This window comes from Periplaneta americana, chromosome 7, assembly GCF_040183065.1.
Source record: "Periplaneta americana isolate PAMFEO1 chromosome 7, P.americana_PAMFEO1_priV1, whole genome shotgun sequence".
Lineage (NCBI taxonomy): Eukaryota > Metazoa > Arthropoda > Insecta > Blattodea > Blattidae > Periplaneta > Periplaneta americana.
Genome location: NC_091123.1, coordinates 9,331,993 through 9,345,301, shown reverse-complemented (window position 1 = coordinate 9,345,301; position 13,309 = coordinate 9,331,993). Strand labels below are relative to the sequence as shown.

The 13,309-nt window shown below is 34.7% G+C and overlaps 1 protein-coding gene across 2 annotated transcripts in view; it reads left to right on the top strand.

Moving 5' to 3' along the window:
• LOC138702884 (uncharacterized) overlaps positions 1-13,309 on the top strand; it is a 34,592-nt gene that overhangs the window by 7,406 nt on the left and 13,877 nt on the right. For both annotated transcript variants that reach the window (XM_069830258.1, XM_069830259.1), the window contains exons 3-10: positions 321-460; positions 2,831-2,975; positions 3,775-3,843; positions 4,595-4,762; positions 6,842-6,897; positions 8,523-8,586; positions 11,129-11,613; positions 12,309-12,635. In XM_069830258.1, the coding sequence (XP_069686359.1) occupies positions 321-460; positions 2,831-2,975; positions 3,775-3,843; positions 4,595-4,762; positions 6,842-6,897; positions 8,523-8,586; positions 11,129-11,613; positions 12,309-12,635 (1,454 nt within the window). The remainder of the gene's footprint in view (positions 1-320; positions 461-2,830; positions 2,976-3,774; positions 3,844-4,594; positions 4,763-6,841; positions 6,898-8,522; positions 8,587-11,128; positions 11,614-12,308; positions 12,636-13,309) is intronic.

Here is a 13,309-nt window from a genome sequence, read left to right as displayed (position 1 = left end):
AGTGCTACTCTGGCGGCAGGTGCACCAATCTTCACCCAGTCCAAGGCTGCCGCGAAACGGTCCGGCCAAGCTACAAACACGCTGAGTTGGGGTGAGGAAGTTTCGAAAAATCCCAACCAGGTAATCTCTCCAAGTGGCATTCCAACCCACAGTGCACTGGTGGCAAGCGTTGATGTTGCATTCTATGTTTGCTGGAACTACAGTGCTGCCAGGCTACAGAGGAGCTGTTGGCAGGACTTCAAGGAAATGGTCGCACTGTATTAGCTTTGCTTTATTTTAATTTTTGAAACTTTACATATGAATTTGTTTATTATAAACAGCTTCAAAATGGAGGGTAAACAACTCTCGTCTGGCAAGAGACAATGTCAAACTGAAGAAGGATGTGCGAAGATTGATGCAACTTACAACAGAGAATGCTGTTAGATGTGCTAATTTAGAATTATCATGGAGACGTCGTGGGGTAAGTAAAAAAAAAGAAGTGTTTTTATTTGAAAACGTAATTTATTGTTCATTATTAAATTAAAAAAGTCTTATGGTCATTCCAGTAAAAGTATTTTTATTGGGCTGGGCTCAAACTAAACCAAGAAATGGATTCGGAACGCCTCAAAATCTGTGCTTCAGTGGCTGACCATGACAATATCTTTGAAAAATATTGGAGTGCAAGAAGTCAAATGACTTTATTGTCAAACGCCTGGCATTAGAAAACAACAACAACATACAAGTTTGAATGAAAATAAAGTTTCTTTATTATGTTATTGCACCTCTCTTATAGTCCCGACGCTGTTATTCCCGGCGTGACTCCTCCTCTTTGCTTACGTCTTAGAAAGTGAAGGCTCTATAAAGTCTAGGTAGATAGTATCGTTAGCCATTTTTGTTCTTACGTTGCCGAGCTACCATACGAGGAATCTATTTGCCACACCATTAAACATTATCATGTCGTAGCTCCTATGATAATAAATCAAACGCAATGTAATTCAGCAAATAATTGTGCGGCAAATAATGTCTTCGTGTGCTTTCTGTGGACGCCAACGAAAGAGCTAAAATGGCGGGCGATTATATTAAGTATTTATAAAGCCTCAAGAAATGAATCAGCGAATCACAAGACGCACACGTTTAAATGTAGCCGACCTGCAACGTGATTGGCTGCCGGAAATTAGAGCGACGGGACTATATATATCAATACTAATTTTTAAACAGAGCATTAACAATAAGATTCAAACATCCAAGATACTGTCCCTTGTACAGAAATCATGAATTTAAGAAGTATGAAAACAGAATGAAAAAAAAAAAAAAATCTTGGAAAGTTATTAAACGAACTAAATTTAACAGTAGCTGTCGTTCGTTCCTATTAGATTGTCTCAAAAGTTTATGATGAAAGATGAGTGGAACACAGAAAAAAATTCTCTCCGGCACTGGGATTTGAACCCGGGTTTTCAGTTCTACTTGCTGACGCTCTATCCACTAAGCCACACTGGATTCTCATCCTGATGTCGGATTGAATCCTATCAGTTTAAGTACTACCTCATGGGTTCCCTCTAGTGGCCTACCCTCATGCACTCCACACAATGGCACAATGTCCATACATGTGCAGAGGTGCACTCGTTATGAGTGACTAACTGACCGGGATCCAACAAAATAAGCGCTGTCTTAAATCACAAAGTGATTATTTTCGCATATATATTATTTCTGCACGGAAATATCACATGTACTTCGGTACATCGTAATATATCAAAAGTTTACCCCTCTAACTGTGCTTGCACGGATCTAACCATTGCTGTTTAGACACAGTCCCAAATTGGTGGCAGTGGCAACAGACTGTGGCCTTAGAAACACCAAGATCAAGGTGGTCTTCCTGAGGGAGTTTATCTTCAAACCCTAGATCTCTGTCATTGAATTACTTTGATGCCGTCCTACTACTGACCGCACCTTCACTTTCCACTTATATCTTTCAGCTGCTGATTTTGCACTCATGCCTTTTTTTTCCAAAAGAAACACAGAAGCACTTGAATTGTGTTGTCATACATTTCCAATGAAAAAAGTAAATTTCTATTTACAATTCTTTTGGTGAACTGGGAAGAAAAATCTGTTGTTATTGTTGTTGTTGACCAGTGTTAAGGATCTTGGATTTCTTCCATTCTCCTGTGGGCTTCCCAATAGTATTTGGTGAGCTGCAGTGGTAAATCAGCATCTATTTTCTTTATTGCTCGGCATTGTAGCAAATGTTGTTTATCCATGGTGGAGTTCTGATTTCTACAGAGGGTGCACTGTGGATGCTGGTAGATATTAATCCGATGTAGATGAGAGGTGAGACAATCATGTCTGGTGATTAAGCGAAATATAGTGACAGCAGAATGTTCCAAGGTTTGTCTCCGCTTTTTTCAGGAATTCCTGTTTACAAAAGGACTGGACTGTGTGTTTGATTCTGACTTTTGAGACATGAAAGGAGATTGTATTATTTTGAGTTTATTTGATGTTTGTTCCTTTTTTGGCCAAGAAGTCCGCCTTCTCATTACCTACTATTCCACAGTGTGAGGGTAACCATTGAAAAACTACCTCTTTACGAAACCCTTGTAGCATTTTAAGAGCAGAAAGAATTTCTCTTACTAAGTTATAAAATTTTGATTGCTCTAGGTTATAAATAAAATGTTAGGAGTTTTGTTTTCGTGTTGTATTAATGACTAGTTAGGGTAATGTAAGATGTTTTTAGATTTAATAGAGATTAAAAGGATCAATTGGCATGAAGATTATTATGTGTAGATAATTTTTAAATTGATTTTTTTTTTTATTGTAAGAGCATGAGTTATAATTCAGATATGTAATTTTATGACAGGAAACACTTGCAAGACTTCACGTGTTATCTCGTGTGCTAGAAAATCAGACAATGAAGCTTGTTGATTCTATAGCAGAATTACGGGCAGTATGTGAAGAGGAACTGGCAATGTCAATTGATGGTCCTGGAGCTGCAAATACTTCAGGTAAAATTCCTCAATATTTGGTATTTAAAGAATTAAGTTTAAATGTGTGACACTTCTTTATGGAGTAATGCTCCTGGATCACTTCTTTTCAAAGTAATACTTACTTTAGTTAACATATTGAATACCAGCATTCAACTGCTGCTGTTCCCAGAAGTCACTACATTGATATTTCTTCATACGAAAGAGATCCATTTTCAAAATGTTACTTTATCTACTTGGTGATAGTTGATCATATACTGAGTGAGCAGATTGTCTTTGAAATATGAGCGCAGTGAAACTCCAGTGAAAAGTTAGGTTGGCCTTGGTCGACATTTCTGTTGGGATGTCCTGAAATTACTAGCATTGGAAACTATTGATAATAGATTCCCTGAGAAATTATGGCTGCATATTTTCACTGATGGATTCCTACTGTTCAACCAAAATGAAACAGGTGGTGGTGCTACATGTGCACTTTTATCATTTTATAAATCTTTAGGTTATGGAGCTACAAATTCGATGGAGAAGTTGAAACCATCTATTCAACAGATTGCTATATTTAGTGATACCAGAACAGCTATTTCTGTTACATCAACCAATCTGTCACCTAAAAGTAAAAAAAAAAAAAAATAAATAATAATAATAATAATAATAATAATAATAATAATAATAAAAAAATAAATAACTTATTGTTGGAAAATTATACACTGTCTGATGAAGCTTAACAAAAGGATAGTTTTTCAGTGGATATTGCAATTTGAGAAGCTTTTCTTCCATTTGGAAGAATATATTATATACTTATACAGTATTGTCTTTGTTTCAGGCATAGCATCTTGTTACAGACATAGTGTGCCAACGATGGCCATAAGAAGACTGAATGGATCAAGCAATGGTAAATTATTTAAATGTAGTTTGAGACAAATTTTTACTACTGCCGCCACCACCATAATCACGAATACGATGATCACCACCACCACCACTGCCGCTGCTGCCTTCATCACCACCACCACCACCACCACCACCACCACCACCACCACCATCACCATCACCATCACCATCACCACCAGTATCATAACTTGTCACTTGAATCTTGCAAACAATGCGCAGAGACGATACCTTTTAATTTAACACTTGAACTTGCCCATTTCGAAGGGGAAAAAGAGGCGACATTTTAAAAGATGGGACATATAGCATCCCATTCATAAATTACTCAGGACACCAGACCAGAGGCTGAAAAAGGGATAGTCTTATTTTTTAATGGGATGTCTGGTCACCCAAATGTAAGTACAGTATAAAATATTGCCACATTCACAAATCGAGAATAGCCCAATACGGTTTCAAGGCTGGTCACAAAGTGAAGTGGCAAAGTATTTCTGTTCTACAGATCTAACCATCCTGCATTTCAAGGAAAGTCGAAGAACTATATCTTCCTAATGTGTGACAGCCTATCACACAGGATGAAGTAATCTTCTTCCGCTGATGGGAATAAATGTCTGTCTTTTTTTTTTTTTTTTTCCAACTAATTTACGCTAACATACTCTGTTTCACTGTCGATATGCACTGTTTGAAGAAAAACTGCGTACTGCTGTAAATAATGTATCCATATTTTTCTGCTTCTTTTTTTTCATGTAACATGACAACAGTACCACAACTCTCCTCTAAAATACAGTTGATAAATCACGTAAATCCAATGGTTAGTGGGCATCCAATTGTGAAACCTACCATAACACTTCAGCGTCTGAAGTTACAAAATGTTCCACAGAATTCGCCAGTGCAGCAAAGACAACCAGCATTGGAAAATTTGAATGAAGGTAATTTATATAACGATATTCTTCTCTGGATTGTGTGGAACTAGAGGGATTAGTTATTAATAAAGGCACAAATATTACTTCAGAACATAAAGTATTGATTATCAGGCTGTGAATTGGAGTTAGGGGATTATTCAATAATGGAACACATGAATATTACTATAGGAGAAAATGTTGCATTGAGAAATTATCAAACTGTAGACTGTTTGGAGTTATAATTTAGTAATGAATAACTGCTGTGGAATAGGCTTGTAAAAAAATAAATCATAGATTTCATGAAAATACAAGGACTCTTTCACTAATCCACCAATGTAGTGGGATTCACGTTGGAAGTCAAATATCAAATTTTATTATTCTGTGTATTTATAGGACGCCGATAGGAGATTAGAAAAATATAGTGCATGTTACTTATTATGATCACTTTTGAATGCTGCTGTTCTGATAACATTAACTGATTGATAACAATGACCGAAAACAGTTTCCTATTTTCAATATAAAACTGCAAGACAGCATTGTGCTATCAGTGCTTCAAAAATCATCTATTGTTGTGTTGCCCTTTTTTTTTTTTTTTTTTTTTTTTTTTTTTTTTTTTTTTTTTCCCCACTACATTTTGCAGTTTACAACTTTCTGTCTTGAAAAGATAAATCTACTCAGTCAAAGCATGATAATATAGTTCAATCTAGTTTGCACTGTAAACACGAGGGAATTCTGAAATAATTTTCGTCACTCTTCTATCTTTCTGCCACAGAGAAGTCCGCATCCTCTTTCTGCTCACCATATATTACTTTGTACATATAATTGCTACAAAATCGTCTTTTCTCGTATGCTTAGCAAGTTTGTGTGTTGTCACATGAAGGAGCCATCAACACAAGATCTTGTTCACGAACATTGTTAAACCATAGTTCGAAAGCTGACTCCATCTGATTGTCTTTTCCACCACAATTCCATTTATATTTTCCTTTGTCACTCTCAGGATACTGTCTCCGTTTCTTAACAGCTTGCACAAAAGGGGCTGTAAAATTTGTAACTGTACTACTGTATGGCGTTGAATAATTTTTCGGTTATTTGTCATAGCGTTCAGTAATTGAAAGTTTATTTTTAATGTTTTAGTCTTTGTTTATTTTACACACTTGCATAGCTTCACTGCAGCACAACAATCAAAGGCTGAAACTAAACTATTTGTTTGTTTGGTTTTACTGTTAGCATACAGTTTTAAAAAGAAAGAGTTACTGTAACTCAGGTCAAGTATTCTAGGGTGTTGGAGGGAGGGGGCAGATGCCATTACATTGTGTTCCGCCCCTGGGAAGACCACCCATCCCGAATGTTTTGGGACAGTCCCGTATTTCACTTTTATGAAATCCCATAAACACAGAAACTGCAACATTTGTTTAAGTTATCACTTTTTGCTAATTTATGAATTTCGTCCCTAAGTACATATTGGAAATACAGCGCATGCATTACGTCCAGACACTCCCCCACTCTTTTTACAGAGCTGCGCACGAGATCGGATGAGTCTACTTACGAATTATAGGGGAATGCGTTTGTATTTGCCTTGAACTCTGTAGACGCATGCCCGACCTTCTCTTCTATTCCTACCCCCGCCACAGAAATGTTGTTCCCGTACTGCACATCACGAGTGTCTTGACAAAATGCATGAGCTGTACAGTACTGTAATGTACCTTAGCCATTGTTACAATCTTTTTTTTTTTTACTTGGCTATTTAACGACGTGGTATCAATTACAAGGTTATTTGGCGTCATAATATTAGCCGACTGATAGGGGGGATGCATTTGCAGGAAAAGTTTTTTTTTTTTTGCGTGCGTGCGTTATATATATATATATATATATTTTTTTTTTTTAACCCCTGATGCTACCTGTAGTAGATAATTCAGTAATAAACATTTCAGATATTACTTACTTCACGACAAAATGTATTTCTGTTTTTTTTTTTTTTTTACACTTACTCTTAAGTTAGAGAAAGACAGACAATTTTGAGAAAGTGTTATTCTCCTAATTTGACTGTAAAGAGTGTGTTTTTTAATTTTCTATGAATAAAATTTTATAATACAATTTTGTTTTTAGATGAGGTAGTTGAAGAAATGGACCTTACAACTATACCAGAAAGCTCATCAGACGAGGTATGTTATTCAATATTTACATGAAGATACCAGCTTTATGATCAGAACCTTTTTAATTTTTGTTACTTGCAAAAGATTGTGTCGGATGTTTTCTCTCAGTCTTCCTGCTTCTTAACTTTTGTTCTTGTTTTCCTTATTACCATTCTTTCTGTTTCTCTTCATTCTTCATCTTTTTGAGATGTTTTCGTTTCGTTTCGTTTCATTTCTTGTGTTGCATAGATCTTACATTAGCATTAAAGATTAACATGTGGAACAAGTCGAATGTTATGCAATTTTTTGGCGTGATGAAGTGAGGCTGAGGATTCGCCATAAATTGTGTGACATTTTCCTTACTATGGTTGGGAAAATATTAGTAAAAAACCCAACCAGATAATCAGCCAAAGGTGGCATCTAATCTGAGCCTGAGCACAGATCAACAGGCAAATAAGTAACTTTTCGTTCTGCAAAGGAATTTTACAATGCTACATTTGTTTGGATTAAATTTCTGCACACTTAAAGGGTAATACTAAAATTCTTTCAGTAATTTATTATCATAATATGCTACTCTCTTAAATTGACTGAACATACTGAGGATTCAGTCATTGACTTTCCCAAAACAGCTATGAAATGTTTCTTATAAAACAATTTTTATCTCGAAAGGAAGCAAAAACGAGCAAACTTATAGTGAACTTTTTTGTTTGAAATATCAAAAGAATAACACCCTGAAATGAATGACATTACTTATTGTTCAGTCTGTATATTGGTAATTAATACACTTACAAGTGTACATAACAAAGAAAGTTAGTTGTAAGAAAATATGTAATAGGTAATAGACTTTTTTAAAGAATCTTAAATGGCACCAGAGAGATTCAAGTCTATTAAAATCGATAATATGTATTAATCCTTTTTTTTTTATTAACCATTCACTGTGTGGCTTCCATTAGAACAGATAATTGAAGTGAAACCACATTATAAGAAGAATCAGTAGGGACAACTCTTGCCGGCACCTTTGATGTTGTTGGTACTAAATTCGAGCTCAGTAAGGTCTGGTTCTCAATGAATCCAACTATGTCGCTAGTATCAAACCACTATCAAAATATTAGTAAAATATTTATTTATTTATTTTATTGGTCAGCAATAAGCATAATCTTGTATGTATATTATCTGTCATTAGTATTATGTCGCTAGGAAGTCAAAATACTTATATCCATTGTTGACATTCATGTTCGCACTTCACCGCAACAGACGCCATGATGTATTATGTTGTACTTGGATCGATTTTACCAGCATGAGCCTCAAACAGTGACTTGAACGTTAGTGTCAGTTAGTGAATATTTTCATGATGATTGCATACGGAAGTAATTATTATTATGGTTATATTGCCATTTCTTTGCCTCATGTCTTTAAAATTGTTAAAAGATGAGTAATGAATGTTTTCAGTTAATATTAAATTATGCAGCCTGTCGTAGATGGAGATCCATCTGGTGGAGGTTCCAGATAATACACCCGGTTTCGTGATATGCGCACTCAGAATTTGTTCCCACGAAATGGCTTAGGTGTCTTTACTATATGGTCTCTATACTGTGGTGAAACTGTATCAGTTACTGTGCGCATTGTACCAAGTCATTTTTTCCCTCTTTTTTCAGGACATTGTGGAGCTTCCTGTACATAGAAGAACATCTACTCTGCATCAGAATATGCTTCTTCGTGGTAATAAAAATATAATTTCTTCTGTAGGTTAATTGCAGTATGCATTGAATCTTGGTTACACTGTTTGGATGGATCTAATTCCCTTGTGAAGCTTTAAGGGGATATTTACGATACGATGCACCAGTCCCCTCCTAACACTTAAATGTAACTTAAACGTAAGGATAACACAAACACCCAGGCCATAGTTATAAGGAACAATTCCTGACCAAGGAAAAAACTCTTGGCAGAGTCGGGAATCGAACCCAGAACCTTTTGGTTAGGAGAAAGCATTTGCTAGCCACTAGACCAAGAGGCTGGTCATGCACTGTTTACCAATAATTGGCTAATGAATCAGCTGGTTACCTGGTTAAAATCCCAACACATTCAAGATGTTGGAATGATTGGTGTTGGGGTAAGTGTTTTCAGTGTGCTCACATACACCCTGTCATTTGAAATTTTCTTTCATTCAGTACAGAATGTAATGGGGCATTTCTAATTTTACCTAATTTAAAACTTCCCTTAATGTAGAATGACCAGATTTTGAAAATAAAAAAACGGGACACTTTTTAAAGTTGACATGAATCAACATTTTATCTAAACTTTCATTATTACTTGTGTTTATATAATAGTGAGCAATAAGATCCAGTTTTATTTATTTTAAAGTAATAAATACTACACTGTTTACAATAACTAGACTATAATAATGATACAAGTACGTAATAGAGTAGAATGGCTACTTGGCTTAAGTCATTGTTGACAATTTTTATATGCATCTGTAAAACTACACTTTTGCTTCGGCATCTTAGCCAATACATTGTTACCAACATGTGGTCTTAACACATTAAACTCGTATCTAGTTTTATGTATGCTGTATTACTGTAATTATAATATTTGACATGTTCAATGTGACTTTTAGTGAATAACTTTACTGTAGAATATATGGAAATGAAATGAAACTCGGTAACCTCATACAAATATCACGAACACAACACTTAAGCTTACAAAAAAAAAAAAAAAAACCTTTTACAATCGACAACAACTTACAAATAGAAAGAAGCAAACAATGCGAAAGCAGAGGATAATTTCATTACCGCCTGGTGGTAGAATTATCAAAACCTTTTGATTATCGATCTAAGCTCTGAGGTATCGATTCTCGAATTGAATTCATTATGATGACATGGAAACAGTATAGAATTAGTCAATGTTTTACGTAATTATTGAATAAAATAAAATAAAAATAAATATTTTAAAATAATTTAGGGAAATGGGACGCCATTTTTAAAAAATGGAACATTTGGCGTCCCAAGCATACTTTTCTTGGGACAGGGGACAAGAGGCTGAAAAAAAGGGACAATCCTGTTAAAAACGGGATGTCTGATCAACCTACCTTAATGGTTCTCAGAAATTTCACCTCTGCTGTCTAGATTTTATTCCAATCTCCTTTTCGTAATGTCCAAGTTTCAGTCTTGTATAGCAATACTGGGAGTGCCATAACTTTATAGAATTTTGTTATTTTATTTTTTTTAAGTCTTCATCATGTTTCTATGTAATACAATAACCTAAATAACTACAATCAGAAACTTATTCTAAAATTGTTCTATCATCTAATATAATTTTTCACCATATTTGACATTTTCCTATCAAATCTGTGACTTAAGTTTTAGACATAGAACTTTTGAATCCATAACTGTCACTAATTTTTGAAGCTGAAACATACTTTTTGTGGAGGAAATCTTCTCTTTCTTGTATAATGAGCATATCATGAGCAAAGAACAGGGTATTGACGCTTGTATTATTATTATTATTATTATTATTATTATTATTATTATTATTATTATTATTATTGATACCAGAATGTGTTTTCTTTTTCAAATATATTAATATATCATCCATATAAATGTTCAAGATCACCGGGAATAAACAGCAGCCTGTCTTATACTTGGTTGATAATACATTCTTGAGAGGGAAGCAATTAAGAAAAATGCAATGACGCAATTGAAGAAAATTCCAAAATGGTCTTTGCACACTCTTTTCGAAAGTGTAAGAGATGCTGGAATAAGTGAATGAGGTCCCAATGGGATTACTTTTAAGGGGACTGAAGTTGTCATTGCCCTAATTGTTACATTTCTAAATTATTAAATGACTGGACACTTCCCAGAGAGACCTCCTACATTGATAGACATATTGCCAGTGTTCACCTTTAATTATTAAATGGCTCGATACTTCCCAGATGGACCTCTTGTATTGATAAATATCGTCGTCGTTCCTACAATAACTCCTATGTGACATATTTATCGATTTTCAGATTTTTGCTCTATTAAATAACTTAAATAGTGACACATCAAATAATAAAATCTCCTATATGTAATTATATTTCTTTGTTTCGAAAAATGTAAGAATTCACAGTCTCCTATGTACTGCTGCCATAGGATGAATAAATGTGTTTTTTCTTGCTACTGAAAAATTTTATATTTTGCACATACGAATTATTGCAGGAACAACGACGATATATTGTCAGTGTTGATGGAGAGAAGTAGAATTTATCTTATAATTCCTGTTTCAGTGGCTGAAGTACCATTGGAACGTCTGTCCTTGGATAGAATTTCAAACAACTTATTGAGTAGAAGTAACAGTTCTTCAGAAGGGACTGTACAAAGAAACGATTCAGTATTAGTAAATGATAGCTTAAGTACAGCAGACCAAAATGTTACTGCTCCTCAAACACCTGTGCCTTCACTGCCTGTTGAAACTGCATGCACTACAGACACTGTACAAAATATGTCACATGTTGTTAGTAGACAGTCAACTCAAACAAAGAAACCTTCAAATGTAAATACTTCACCATTTCGTTCATCATCATCTGCATTCACTCGGCGATCCGGTAGCACTGGTGTGAAGAAGTATCCTCCATCTTTGCGTGCTAGAACCCCAACCTCAGGAGAGCTCAGGAAGAACCAGTTGAATGGTGAAAAATGGTTGTTGCCAGTTGTTACTTTGAAGGATGTTGGCAGTTACCTCCACAATGGAACACTTGGAAGTCTTGAAGAGGTAAGTTTGAATGTGAGGTGTGAATGATTTCAACCATTAATAATGCTGGTCTTCTTTCTTTACATCTTCAGTACCAGAAGTATAAATTGTGAAACTATAAAGAATCGGATTTGAGACTTCTCCTTGAAAAACAAGTTTCAGCATCTCTGATTTTTTATTGTTTTATTGTCTGCCTGACTTTCTATCTGTCATACAGTGATTTCTTCTGAACTACTGCGTTTTCTTCATATTCATTATCTGGGAGTGTACAGTATATCCTTGTGAATGTAATGGCAAAAGAACGTCTCAAATATTAAAAAAACTAAGTTATATCAATTTTTGTAAATAGTTACAAATGTGGGGCTAATTGACAAATTTAGACCCCCTTTTGCTTTTTTTTTTTTTGTAAACCTAATACCCAATTTTAGATTTTATACATACGGTTTTTCAGCACACAAAAAATTGTAAGTTTCAGTAAAAAAACGAGGAATTTCAAATTTTCAGTACCCTCTTCCCTTAAAAGTATTTCTTTATTGTTAGTGTCTAGTTCTTGATATTATTACATATTTGTCAGTGTACAAAATCGTTTTCAGTAGCTATTTTCCAGATTAATTTCTTCAATTATAATCGTTTAGATTTTAGAATATTGATTAATTTAACAGCCCAAACTCTGTATTTGTGATCACTAGTAACATTGACGTATTTCTGTGTTGTAGCTGGAGGAAGGGAAAGTAAAGACTGGTGCAAGTGCCCATCCTGAGTTGAAGGACTGCGGTAATAAGAGTGCGAACCAAGGAATTGAATATAATGCATCCAGTCCTCCAGTGGAGGACCAGACCCATATAAATTTGGCAGCTGAAATTGGAGTTATGGATTACAGTACTGTTTCATCAATATCCAGTTTGAATTTGAGTCTTTCATCACCCAGAGATGATTTCTTGTACAGAATTCAGAATGAAGACCCTCTGGAAGGACCTAGTTGGCGCTATGAGTCTGGGAGCAGAAGAAGAAGCAAACCAAAACCTTCTCAATTGAACAAAAAGGTAATACAGACAGTAACAGTGAGATCTTATAGCTTTATTTATTATGAACTCTTTGCTTTATTCGTGTAAAATAAACTTCAGATATCTATAAAATTGACCAAGTTGTGCACTAAAATGTTTTCTCATGCATATACCTTCAAGGGTAAAAAAAATTGATCTTTAATTTTTCATATAGTAATTTAATATGAACTTTTAGCGTTATATCTGTGAAATACATTTTAAGGTATCTATAAAACTGTATAAATGTGTGAAATTTTGCATGGCCCTTTTCTTAGTAATATCAAGAAACTGTAATGCAGTCTTTAACCTATTTTTAACAGAAAAAAAAATCATTGAAAAATTTCTTAAAAATTTAAATCTTAACCCAAAAAATACACTAAAATCACACTTACAGAAAGATCGGTCTTGGAAATGGGCATATTTCATTATCGTTCCCATGAGTAATTAATGTTGTTGTTGTTGTTATTATTATTATTATTATTATCTAATGCCGGGCTTTGGCAATGAAGCCATTAGCGTTCTTGCTCTCCAATATTTCTCTGTAGTGGATCCATCAGGTAGAACTTCACAGATATTATTTTAATGTACCGAAGTACATATGATATTTCCATGCAGATATTCTGCGTCATCATACGATGAAAGAGTAATGGAACGGAGAAAAATTCTCTGAGACG